This window comes from Globicephala melas, chromosome 1 (assembly GCF_963455315.2).
Source record: "Globicephala melas chromosome 1, mGloMel1.2, whole genome shotgun sequence".
In the NCBI taxonomy this organism is placed as follows: Eukaryota; Metazoa; Chordata; class Mammalia; order Artiodactyla; family Delphinidae; genus Globicephala; species Globicephala melas.
The window spans coordinates 106,999,758-107,013,947 of NC_083314.1; the positions used below are offsets into that span (position 1 = coordinate 106,999,758).

At 38.6% G+C, this 14,190-nt stretch overlaps 1 protein-coding gene across 3 annotated transcripts in view; it reads right to left on the reverse strand.

The window, feature by feature from the left end:
- RPAP2 (RNA polymerase II associated protein 2) overlaps positions 1–14,190 on the reverse strand; it is an 83,640-nt gene that overhangs the window by 16,836 nt on the left and 52,614 nt on the right. The window contains exon 12 of one of the 3 annotated variants that reach the window (XM_060302784.2): positions 9,971–10,070. The exons of the other annotated variants lie outside the window; for them this stretch is intronic. Within the exon in view, the coding sequence (XP_060158767.1) occupies positions 10,061–10,070 (10 nt within the window). The 3' untranslated portion in view covers positions 9,971–10,060. Of the gene's footprint in view, positions 1–9,970; positions 10,071–14,190 lie in introns of those variants that run through there. 3 annotated transcript variants of the gene reach the window in all.

The following is a 14,190-nucleotide window of genomic DNA, read 5'->3' on the forward strand; positions in this document are numbered from 1 at the left end:
CAGCTGAAGTATCAGAGGCTTTGGACAGGGTAAGGGATTTATCCAGGATCACACTGGTTAAGAACAGTGCTAAAAATGGACACCTTTATCACTAGGGTATCTTGCTTATCTATGAAGTCTGATATTCCTTCATGCACTGCAGTAACAATTGTCACTTTACCCATACTTTGTATTCTTCAAAAAAATAAGTTGGGATTTTCCCTCCTTCTCTACATGAATAAGTACTAAATGATAACCTCTGTCTGTGAAAATATACACTCAAAACTGAAACAAAGGAGAGCTGTGACAAGTAACCCAAAGGGTCAAAATGTCATCTATTTTCAGAAATTTGAGGGCTCACACAAACCCAAGGCATTTTTCTAAAACGTCTCTTTCAGATATAAAAAAAATTTTTAGTGTAAACTTTCAAAAGGGATTTTCATCTGTATATTCAGGGCTCTTATTTAATATAACTCTTTTCCCACCTTGCGCGTTTCTTCCTGGGGAGAAGGCAGAAGAAGATTCAACTCTGTCAGTGATTCTCTAAAAATATTTGTCTAATCTGTGGCCCCTGGCCTCCTCCCTGAAGTAACACGATAGCCCTGGGGGCACAGGGAAAGAACCAAAAAAGTCAACCTGTGGAAGAGCTTTTCCTTTTCCATAAAATAACATGGACTGGGCCACGTGCAGAGATAACTCCTTCATGGCATTTTCCTAAGCTGCTCTTGATGTTGTTTTTCAGTAAAGAGTAAACAGTTTGACAAGGAAACAAATGCCAGGAGGTAAGAGATCAGTTTAAAATTCAGATACTTTAAAATGGGTGCTGGGTGGCTTTCTAAATTAGAGCAAATTGTTTCCTTTGAAGAAGACCAGTTCTTTTTCCCAGTTACTCCTTTTGTGGCAGGATCTCAACCACTGAGTCAAACATAAGAAGCTACACTGATTTCCAAGTTCGTAAAAAGAAATTTTTCTTTATGAAACTAACTTGTTGATCTTCAACCTTTCTGTGAAGTTACAGCAAGTGTTAACTCCAAGGTGAGACACCAGTGACTTTCTTAAGGTCACGTAGTCAGTAAGAGATGAGCAAATAACCCCAGAAGTACTCCCACGGGTCTACGCTTCTAACCACTATACCACACAAGCTCACATGTCTGATTCATTTTAAGAACTGAGTAGACCTTATGATTTCAAAGGCCCACTTTTATATGCTCTTCAAATAATTTTTGAAATCTGTCATTACAAAATAAAAGATGCTAATGAAAACGGACAATTCTATTGTTTCTAATTAATTCATCCTTTCTGTGACAGCCAAGAAGCATCTTCCAACATCATCAACTAATGAAGACTTTAGAAGAAGGCTAAGACATGCCTCTCAGCAAGCAAATCCTGGCAGACATAGTTAAATTAACTGATTTAGCATATCTTTATCTAGCACACTAATAATTGCACTAGAATTAAGGATAGTGGTTGTCAATTCTGTCTGCACAAATTACAGTTGGGGAACTTAAAAATACATATGTCCAGCCTCCACCCTAGAACAGTCAATCAAAATCTTTGGATCAGGTATTTGTAATTTTTATTTTATTTATTTATTTTTGGCCACACGGCGAGGCTTGCAGGTTGTTAGTTCCCCAACCAGGGACTGAACCCACGCCCTCAGCAGTGAAAGAGTGGGGTCCTGACCACTGGACTGCCAGGGAATTCCCAAGTATTAGTAATTTTTAAAAGCTCCCTATGTGATTCTAATGGACAACCAGTGTTTAGAACCACTGTTAAATTTTTGAATTGAGATAATCTGTGCAGTTCTGATCATTTGTTATACTTGTTAACTATACTGCTGGACAAAATTGAATAGCAAAGGAAATGAGATCTCTATATAAATACCTATGTAACAAAGCAGAAGGTAATACAGTCCAAAAGAAAGGTCTCACCTATAGAAATTTGTACAAGGAAGATGTTATTTGTACCTCGGGGGGAGGTTAAGAAAGACTTCTAAGGAGGTAGTGACATTTGAAGTGGGTCTTGAATGCTAGGACCGAGGAACATGAAAAGTAAAGGCATTTTAAGCAGAGTCCACAAACATACAAGCTAACAGACATGCCTGTAGGGGAAAAGAGTCAGTAGATACAATGTAAGGACACAAAAGAGAAATTAGTTGGGTAGGCAGGTTGGGGCCACTTTAGGAAGGCCTTGAATTTCAAGCAAAATTACATGATAGGAGATGGGGTATTAGAAGGTTTCTGAACAAAGGCCTGCCCTGATCAGAACTGAGCTTTAGTGAGATTACTCTGGTAGCTGGAGGAAGGATGGACTAGTTGAGGAAAGAGACACATGGCAAGAGACGTGTTTAAGAAGGCTATAATTGCAGCAGTCTAGGCAAGTAATGAAAGCCTGATGTGGGTTGGTAGCAGTGGGAAAGGAGAAGAAGGAAGGCTTTAGCAATTGATTAAATATGGGAGATAAAGGCAAAGAAAGCACCAAAGCCAAGTCAAACTTCAATTCTGGGTAATTAGGAAGATGGAAATGCCACCAAAGGAAAAGAAAGGGAAGATCAGCTCAGTCTCAGATTTCTGAGTGTGAATTGCTTGAGGGATATCAAATGGAGATGCTCCCCCACCCCCATAAAATTTTGGTTTGCAACCTAGGAGAGATGTCAGAGCTGAAGACACAACTTTGCAGGGAGGGACAAAAGAAACATTTCATTAGGACAACCAATTTTCTTCCTAAGATAACTCCATTACCCTTTACCAATCATATCTGTCCTGATTTCTTAAACTAATCTTTCACCAGCACTCTTCTGAATCTCTTGCATCCTTGTCTTAGCTTTCCTATTTGTCAAAACTACAACTAAGTAGTGCTATAACCTGCTTTCTTCACACCTACAACAGGATGGCTGAAAACTACTGGAGGACAGGAAAGTGGCAGGAAGAAGGGAACTTCGAAGACTGATATTAACTACAAATCCATGATCTCTGGCTTCAGCTGGGTAACTTGTCAATTTTCTCTGGCACTTGGTTAGGTCCTTTTCCGATACTCTCAATGACTGTTACCTCTTTTTTTCACGCCCTACTCAACCATCATCTCTTCACTCTTAGAATACATCATATCTTACCTGAAGTTGTCAGGCGTAATTTAAAAATCTCTCTTCTAGGGACTTCCCTGGTGATGCAGTGGGTCAGAATCCGCCTGCCAATGCAGGGGACACGGATTTGAGCCCTGGTCTGGGAAGATCCCACATGCCACGGAGCAACTAAGCCTGTGCACCACAACTACTGAAGCCCGCGTGCCTAGAGCCCATGCTCCGCAACAAGAGGAGCCACCACAATGAGAAGCCCGCTCACCACAACGAAGAGTAGCCCCCGCTCACTGCAACTAGAGAAAGCCTGCGCGTAGCAACGAAGACCCAACACAGGCATACATACATACATAAATAAATATCTCCCTTCTACTTACAAACTTACCTATAGCCACATTACTCTTCATTTATTTTCTTCCTGCCCCAGAAGATGTATCTCTCTCCTGTTCAAGCTACTGCTGCCTGTAACCATGATCCCACTTCTTTGTACCTCCTCTGGGACCCTGTTCCACCATGCATGTCTACCCCCCCAACCCTGCCCTCAGCTTCAGATGCTTTTTTTTTTTTAAACTGGCTCCTTCTCCATACCCTACAAACATGCTTAAGTCTCTTTTCTCCCAAACAAATTGTCGCAGTTCAATTTCTTTCCTACTTTTATCATCAGTTTTCTCAAAAGAGAAACCTCCATTTGCTGACTCCACTTCCTCATGTTAACCTGGGATACTGGGGTTCATACAGTCCTTCAAATTACATAAAAAGGTTTCTTTTTTTTTTCTTCCAAATGTGTATTTTTTTTCTTTGGGGAAAGAATACATAACTTTATTCCTACTTTCAACGTATAACCATATCTCTCAATCTGTAATGTGAGCTGTAGAGGATTAGTGGCATTTAGTTTTACACAGTTTGAGGAATTCTGGAGCATGTGGAAGTTGTATAAGTGTTAGTGTTTTGGATGAGCAACATACTTCTCTGCACTGAAACCACAGGAATACTAGTTATAACCTGGCAGTTGCATTATTCTTAAAAAACATTTTTGCAGAGTGGCTGATTTGTCACTCATTGAAATTAGAAACCTCCATGTGACAAACAACATCATAATGTGGGGCCTGAAAAACTCATTGGAAAGAAAATCAGTAAATAAATAAAACTGTGAAATTGTACAGACAATTCAGTTACTGGAATGTGATTTCACCTCCACAGAAATTACAGGTGTTCAAGCAGTTTGTAGCAGTTTCCTGAGTACTTTTGCTCCAATGGAATTTTCAGTATTAAGCTCTATGTATTTTGATATGTTGTGTCTTTTAAGGCAGAGTATACCTAAGCTGTACTAAAATGACAAAGAGCCAACTCTCAGACTGCTCACTGAAAGAGGACATGGGACGACACAAACAGCAATAGTGAGAACTAGATAACAGCAAGCCTCGTTTTACCCTTTGGCCTTTATAATCTGCTCTAAAACTTTGTAAAAATATTTAAACCAGGAGTAAATCGGAAGTATTTTAGTTTTGCCTTCAGGAACTATATGACTTTACTGTTAACTAGAACTATCAGAATGAGAAAAGTCAGAGGCAGGAAAAATATTAAAAAGGTGTTTGGAAGTGTTTAAAGACAACAGAGAAAAAACACACTAGGTGATTTGGTTCTTGAATTTAACAAGCACTCAATATGCCTAGGAATAATAATTTTTTTCCTTATAATTTTCATGCAAGTTTGCAAGACTAGTTAATAAAATACATTCAGTAAGACTAGTTAAAGGAAGAGTTTGCCTCTAGAGTGAAATTTTCCATTAAGACCCATTAATATTTGATAAATGCTTCCAATTCAACGAACAAATACCAACATGTAAAACATTTAAAGAATTCTCCAGAATTGTGTCTGTGATGCATCAGATAAATAAAAGATTTAGTGCCATATCTACATACTCGGTGATTAACTGCTCTATAACCAATTCTTCTATTCATCAGTCCACAGAATATGAAAGAGTAAGTCCATGGAAATCAGAGAAAAGCAGTATTTGAAATATAGTTTTAAAATCAAAGACACATTTAAAAAAATTAAAATGCTTACTAATTTTATAAATTAAAAGATAATTTCCCAGTTACATCTAGTTTTGTTTTTCATTAATTTTATTAAAGATTTTATAAATATCTATTTGCAAAAAAGCAATGCTAGATTTGGTTAAAAGCAGCAATTCTTTTTAGGCTAGTCACATCCTTATCAGACAATATCCACCCTGGAAAATATGAATCATTACCAAGACAAAGGTTACTGTCCTTTTTACTCATGATAGTAAGCAACTATTTGTTTTTTCCTGTGCAATTTCACCAGTGTTACCAATTCTATTTTGAAGTTCGTAACACCAACAATAATTTATCCAAGTTTTTCCTGTCCATTCATTCATTTGATTTATTCTACAAATATTCACTTAGTGCTTACTAAATGCCAGATTGAGTGCCAGATTTAGGGAGACAAAAGTAATCTAGACAATGTCCTTGGCTGCATGGAGATTATGTTTTGGTAAGAAAACAGTTTCAAATTTGTCTAACTTACTGTAGACATCTTTCCTGGTTTAGTATTGTTTACACACTGTCCAAACACAATTTTTGGATGAATGGAAAGTCTCTTATTCTCATGTAGAAACTGTGTGTGTGTGTGTGTATGTATGTGTGTGTGTGTATATGTGTGTATTTTTTTGTGAAGTACATGTATATGTCCCTAAGACTGATTTGTGGATTATAAAAGATGAGAAGGCAGGTAAAAATCATAAATCTGAAAAAAAAAAAGTTAGACACCAGCATTAAACACAGTGGCTATACAGGTCAAACTTAGAAATGCTGCCCTAAATTAATTCTAAAGCAGATCACTAACCTGTGGTGGACGGGGATAAACTAGAACAAGTAATGAAATGATAACACTAATACGAGTCTTTGGAAAGAGAAACATACAAGATTTGGTCCATTCACTTTTGAAATTAAGTACAGGAGGCAAAATGTTAACAAACAACTCTGACATTCAAGGCAAGGAGAGAGAAACATGTGGGGGAAGGTGGGCAAGGGAGGTGGGTGACAGGGATCAGGGAAGAAAAAATAATCGGCAAATATGCCTTTGGTGACATTCCCAGTTTCTTCATGGAACACATCCCATCAGTTACACTGTCTTTTCAGTACTCCCAAGCCTGCCTGTCTGACATCTCCTTCCCCTTTGCTGCCAACATGCTCAAGCCTCCACTATCCTGAGAATCTTCTGAAGATTTACCATGTCCTATTGGATTATAAGCCCTCTCTTCTTTCCTCTTATGCCAACCATATGAAGAGTGGTCAACATTTGCTATGTCTAGTATCTTCACAACTGTCTACTAGAGCAGCCTTTGCAATCTGGTCTCCACTATCATTCTACGGAAACTGCTTCCTTGAAGGTCACCCACAACTGTGGTTGCCCAAACCATAGCCTTTGTTCAGTCCTTGTCTTTGTTCAGCAGAGGATAACTGCCTGGTTCTCAGGAAGGTAGTTACCACCTCTTTCTTGAACCTCAAACCTGCTTTGGATTCCTTGACAGTGTTCTGATTGTACACACACCTTTCTAAGGTACACTGGGCAGTGGCAAGTGCACACATTTTGAAATCAAAATCCCAGCTATGACCTTGGACAAAGTGCTTGTCTTCCCATGGTCTGTTTCTTTCTCTGGGAAGTGGGACACTACCACTGACCTCACTGAATTGTGAGGATCAAATGAAATAATGTAGGCAAAGAGTCTAGCATGTTTGAGTTGGTGTTCCAAAAAACAAATGTTTGTTCCTCCCCTCTTTCTGCCTTTTTTTTGTATTCCTCAGGCAACCTTGGCATAGATGCAGCTCCTCCACAGATTCTCTCTTTCCTCTGCACTTAATACCCTCTACCTCTGCCTCTCACCCATCTCAATAATGGCTCTAAAATCTGAGTCTATGATTTTTCTTACCATTCTTTCTTTATTTATTTATTTTTTCTGTACATGGGCCTCTCACTGCTGTGGCCTCTCCCGCTGCGGAGCACAGGCTCCGGACGCGCAGGCTTAGCGGCCACGGCCCATGGGCCCGGCCGCTCCGCGGCATGTGGGATCTTCCCGGACTGGGGCACGAACCCATATCCCCTGCATCGGCAGGCGGACTCTCAACCACTGCGCCACCAGGGAAGCCCTTTCTTACCATTCTTTAGCTTCAATTCCACATTTTCAACTGCTACTGGGGAACTGCCCAACTGGATAATCTACCTTAACCTTAAATCTCCCTGAACAGGAACAGTCTCAGTGCTTGGAGAACAGGTATTAAACCAAATGCAGTATATCCTTCAATTAGTTCCTCATACTCTCTTCCCTAAAAGAACCACTATTTTTCCCAGTTATGTCTTAATTTTGTGAAATCATGTTTGGCTCCTCTTACCCCCACTGCTAAACTTTGTAGATTCTGGTGCTGTAATGTCTCTCATCGTCTGTCTCTCCCATTTCATTTTCATTGTAATCATTTTAGTTCACTGCCTCAGTGCTCGCTGGTTAACTAGGCTGTTACTAGTGGAGGCCTTGAGAAAATCAATTTCATAAATGCTGTGGGCAAAAGCCAGAATGCAAGGGATTAATGAAAAGCACGGGAATCACTGACAGCAGACTAGCTCTTCAAGAAGTTTGTCAAATGAAAGGATGATAGTCTGGGGGGATCAGTGAAGTTACGGACAAAGGATAGGTTTGTTTTTTTTTCTCTGTTTTGTTTTTTTAGACTTTAAAGATGAATAAGCACTTGAAGGCAGGAGGGAAGGAGTCAACAAAAAGCTAGAAATGATAGCTTCCTAAATAATCATTCATTCATTGCCAGGTATTTATTGTAAATCTATGATGTTCTAGGCACGATGTTGAAGTGCTGGATATATAATGGTGAGTAAAATCAGACATAGAACCTGCCGCTAAAATCTTCAAGTTGAGTGAGACAGACATTAATCAAGTAATCATACAATTAAATATAAAACTGAAAACAGGGCAAGTGCTAGGAAAGATAAGTACATGGTGTTATGATAGCATATTATAAAGATACTTGATCTAGTCAGGGAAGTCCACGAAACATTTCTTGAGGAAGAAACACTTCCTCAAGTTCTGAGAGATGAAAGGGGAATTAACCAAAGGAAGAGGGGAGGGAAGAACATTTTGGATATAGGGAACAACCTGTGTCCTATGCTCAGGGAGAGTATGATGAGAAAGGCTGGAAAGAAGGTCAGAGTGGTAGGAATGGGAGAACAAGGTAGGGTAATGTGAGATGAGGCTGGAGAAGGGGCTGGACGACGCAGGGCCATGTGGGCCACAATAAGAGCAACTGGAAGCCTTCGAAGGACTGGCACAAGGTGGAAGACAGGATCAGATGTGACTCCAGCAAGACTGATCTTCCTAAAACACTGGCTTCATGATGGTACTCTCTGCTCAAAACTTAAATGACTTTCACTGTCCACTAAAATAACTTTCCTTGCCATTAAAAGGTTCTATCTCTACAATACACCCAACTTCCCAACCACTCTTTCCAGTTATCTTATACTCTTCACTACATCTCTTCTTTTTGCTTTTTTCATTACACAGGTACTTCCTAGAATACTTGCATTCTTTCATTTCTATTTCTTGAAACGGTTTCTATCTTTTGGGCCTATCACAAATCCCACTTCTGTGAAACCTTTTTTGATCTCCCTAGTAGAGCTCTTTTGCTTCTCTGAACACCCAAACAGTTTGTGTTTCTTTCTTGCCATTTAATAATACATTCAACTTTTTACTGTAGTCACCTGTGCACATATCTATCTCCCCCTTTCCTCAACCCCTGGTAGTCTTCCAGGGCAGGATCTTTGTTTAATCTCTGTATCCCCCACAAGGCCTAAGATACAGTCTTACCCATAGCAGCTGCTCAATAAACATTTGTTGGTTATTTTAAAGTCAGATTTCTAATATTTGAAAACTTTTCCATTATTGTATAGTCAGTCTCTACACTGATTTACAGTTATGATGCTACAGCAAAGTGTGAGTCTCATCCTTTCCTGGTATAATGTGGGCTCTACTTACGCTGGTTTTAGTGGCATGATATTAAAAACATTAAAAAAAGTGCAAATAAACTCTTTAGAAGGAAAATCAGGGCTACAGGCAAGGTAGCTTACCATTCCTATAGCTAACAATCTATTATCTCCAAGATGAAACTCAGATTACTTCAACATACCTAGTTCAAAGAAGTTATATCAATGAATGGTTGGGATCTTTTCATCAATAAAAGAAAAAAAAAGTTATTCTAGAACTACTTTAAAAATTTTCCTTGGGGCTTCCCTGGTGGTGCAGTGGTTAAGAATCTGCCTGCCAATGCAGGGGACACAGGTTCAAGCCCTGGTCCGGGAAGATCCCACATGCTTCAGAGCAACTAAGCCCGTGTGCCACAACTGCTGAGCCTGCGCTCTAGAGCCCGTGTGCTACAACTACTGAAGCCTGCATGCCTAGAGCCCGTGCTCTGCAACGAGAAGCCCCCGCAATGAGAAGCCTGCGCTCTGCAACGAAGAGTAGCCCCCACTCACCGCAACTAGAGAAAGCCCATGTGCAGCAACGAGGACCCAATGTAGCCAAAAATAAATAAAATAAATTAAAAAAAAATTTCCTTAAATGTGATCTGAACAAAGAATCAGAAATTCTGACATAAAATATCAGGTTTCTAGATGTCCCTATTTGTTGATAAGACTTATTCCCAGAATAAAATGTAAAGAATAATATGGAAAAAAAAAAAAGAAAAAGAAGAAAAAAAGAATAATATGGAAGCGGGGGAGAAAAGGTCCATGGTTATAGTGAGGATTCTGTAAGAAAATGAGTTCTAAAACATAGTTTTACATTAAAAAAATCAACTTACACATTTTACTTTGCTCTTCACCACCTTTAATATTTATATTGCTGAGGTACTAAATCACTTCACTGTTTCCTTAAATATCAAGGGCAGGTCCCTCATCTTTGATGTGGAGAGCAATATAATGTCAGGTAGGTCTGTAGTAGAAAGAGAGTTAAGGAATCTTCGGGGGTGTTCATCCCATTTACTTAAATGAGTACTGTGTAATCTTTCCACAGAAAGAATGGCTAGCAATATTATCAACGTATTTCTTTGCCAAGCTTAAGGACTAAGATACCAAACAAACTAGTAACACTTGGGCCGTGTCACCATGGCTATCAGCACAATTACATTGTTTCCTATGCTAAATATACTCATCTCCACTGTCTCCTTCAGTAGCCTTTGACATACTGCATTAAAACTGTTTCTTACTTATAACATCTCATAGTTGAATTCACACTGCCAAGTTGATTTAACCAGGACTTAGTCCCCTCTTATTGCCAACAAGACAAAAAATGCACAATGAGGTTAAGAAACTTGTGCAAGGCACACTGCTAGTGCAAGGGAAAATCCAGAATGAGACTCAACTTAGGGTTTTAAGACACCCTTGCATAGTTAAAGGTGGTCTTTGGGTTAAGGGAATTACACTTACTAAAAATATCATAACAATGCTTAATAATAATTTACATAAATTTAATTTTATCCTAGGCACAAATCTAAAGTCCCCAAATTTGAAAAAACCCAGAGGCATATGAAGCTATTACTATTAAGGACTTCTACAAGAAAAACAAAGTAGACAAGAACATACCATGAAGAAGTATGTCATCATGAGCTTTCTATTTCAGAACTATTGTCTAAAAAACTGAGATAAAAACTTTGATAAAAACTTTGATTATATAAAAGACCATGACAGCCAAATAAAATAAAATGTTTTTCTTATAACAGATGGTTTATGTTCTGATAATGTTTGCATTTAATGCTTCAGGATTACCTATTAATAAGGAAGCAGGGATGCTTTCCATTGATATTTCTGATTGAAAAGAAACAAGTTCTTTGTAATTCACTTAGTAGCAATATATTACACATAGGTTTGTTTAAAGGGCTGGGCTGTAGTGACTTTAAACTTTATATCTAGATCCTGTTTGTGACAGCTCTATAGAGCAGCTTTGGAGATGTGTGTTGGAAAAACTTTTCTTCATAACTACTGCTATGTAACAATTCTCTCAACATAGTGGCTCCAACTTTTTCAGTGCTCTAAGACAGAAATGGGACCAACCAGTGGTGTCCACACACAATGATTATCACACTCTTACGGTGCAGAACCCTGAGGCTAGGGATAACAGTGCCCTTACGCCTTATGCTTCCTGGCTTCTCCTGACCTGTGCTCTCTGAACTCAGTCGGGATGTGAAGATATCAAGAGTACATAGGGAGACTGACTCCTCAAGTCGAGGCTGTGACTGGTAAGGGCTAAGTGCTGCCTGATACTAGCTGTCACCACTACTGTTACTGTGCTGCTTGGGAAGGGGAAGCGGGGGAGCACATCTTTTTGCTGAGGATCCTTGGTGACTTTAATATGTATTCTGGCCCGAGGTTGGGGACTCTTAGCTACCTATGGATTAAAAACCCAACATTATAAAATTGCCAAAAATATGAGGAATTCTGAGGGGAAAAAAAAATCACTGAAGAAAGCAGTCTTTGGTTAAAAATTTACACAAGTATTATTTTTCCTTTAGAAAATATCTGGGTTCCCACACAGCCTGGCTGGCTGAGGATAAAGTTACTTCAATTAAAAAATATTTTATTTTTCTTAGATAAACTCTCAGCAATAAGTATAGGGGGCTTAGAAATAATCTAATTATTATTTAACCCTCAGTAAATAAGTACTTTACTTAAACTTCACAATGACAAGGGTATTGTGATAGTAAATATTAGATAAACAAATCCAAGATTTACACAAGCAAAAAACAAACCAAACAGGAATTTTATGGATATTGAGGAATCCAAAATAAATACCACTAGTTATGGTTCAGACATTTAATTTATATGGTCTCATATTCAACACTATGATCTTTTTTTTTTTTTTTGTGAGGGGGCTCATAGGTACTCATTTTGCATACGTAGTAGAAATTCCTAGAACATAAAAAATTGATGTTACAGGTCCATGAAGGCCTAAATTTAATACGAACAAGCATATTTAAAGTTTGGAAAAACTGCAAACATAAGCCTGGTGGGACTACTGGGTGTAAGGCAAGAAGAGATGACCTTTGAAGTTCAATCTATGGAGTGCCAGTGGAAATTTAAAACAGTGCAGCCACTGTGGAAAACAGTCTGGCAGTTCCTCAAAAGGTTAAACAGAGTTAGCACATGACCCACTAATTCCACTTCTAGGTATATACCTAAGAGAACCGAAAACTTACGTTCACATAAAAACTTGTTAACAAATGTTCATGAGAGCCAAAGAGTGGAAACAACCCAGATGTCCATCAACTGATGAATGGATAAACGAAATGTGGTATATCCATACAATGGAATATTACTCAACCATAAAAAGGAATTAAGTACTGTTACATGCTACAACATGAATGAACCTTGAATACATTAAGTGAGGGGAGCCAGATACAAAAGGCCACATATTATATGATTCCATTTATATGAAATGTTCAGAATAGGTAAATCCATAGAGACAGAAGGTAGATTAGTGGTTGCCAGGGGATGGAGGAAGGAGAAACTGGGACTAAGCTAATAGATATGAGGTTTCTTTTGGGGGTGATGGAAATGTTCTGGAATCAGACAGTGGTGATAGTTGCACAAAATAGTGAATATACTAAAAACCAGTGAATTATACATTTTAAAATGGTGAATTTTAAGTTATAGGAATTATATCTCAATAAAATTCAATTAAGTATAAAAAATTCCATAATTATAAGGAAACAAAAATTATTTCAGTTATCTATTATGGTCGCAAATACTGAGAACTAAATTGGGAATGTTAAGAGAAAGGCTTTGGAATACTTTTGAGAACCAATAAATTTCTAAGGAACCATCTCTTCATTTTCATGGTGTGCTCACATATTTCTCTAAGGAAATTAGTGATGGGCGTGCTATAACAAACAATCTGCTGAGGCAAAAAGCCTTGGCCACATCTTTCCATTCATGTCTAGTGCCCTAGGGAAGTGACTCTCCTGAGTGTCTATCTTTATGATGGTTACCTAAAGTGGCTGCCCACGTCCAGTGAAGGCTTTTGTTTAGTGATCATGGTCAAGTTGAGCTTATTTAAATACCATTTCCCAGAACTTACATGCTACTCCTGGAACGACGGGAATACTCAAAGCTTTTAGGGGGAATAAATTATTGCATGGTCTCTGTCTAGGAAGTGGGCCACAGTTCACTGAAAACAGACAGTTCAGATAAATAAAATGAAAGCAGACATTTTTGGAGATGATCTTGAAAGCTTTCCATTAGAGAACATCAAGGGCATAAAACTAGGAATAGCATGTATCCATGTTAGACTACCACAAGTCACTTTCTACCCTCCATTCTTTCTAAGTAGCACGAAGTAAGTAAGTATTTACCTACTTACTCCTTCATTAGATAACCAAATCATTCCCATGGAACACAGTACACACCTCTCCCTGGCTATCCACAAACAGACTCTGGACTCCCATGCTAAAATTAACCATAGATCATCACAATACATAAGCAGTGGGCTTTTTACAAAGGTTCCACAGTAAACTTGGGTGAAAAAGTTACATTTTAAATACAAGAAGTTATTGTATTTCTGGCCTGTGTGCTGCACATAGAACTCAGGCCAGTCAGTTTGCTTCTCCATAGCCTTCTATATGGCTTCTCTTTGGCTGCCAGCCTTGGTCTGGACCCTTCCCTAGATTTCTCAGCTTTAGGTCAACATCTGCATAGTCCCCACTCGTGTTACAGGCTCAAGTATAATGACAGAGGTCAAAGAACACTGGGAAGACTAAGGGCAAAGGGAAGAGGGAAAGGAGGATAAGGACCGAGCTGAGGCGGGTGTCCTACAGCTATAAAATCTCAAAATACCAGTCAAAATATTCTCAGAGAAACTTCCCTGAAAAACACGATCATGATAAAAAGTGATCCTTCAGTTTCTGTTTTCCTATACAGAAGGGTAGGTAAGGGTAGATGAAAATTATGAGGAATATAAAAACAAATATATGATATACTATGAGGAGGCATCAGAAAACACACTTTAATGTAATTTATTGTGCTTTCTAATTTGATGTATAAACACATCAAAATATATA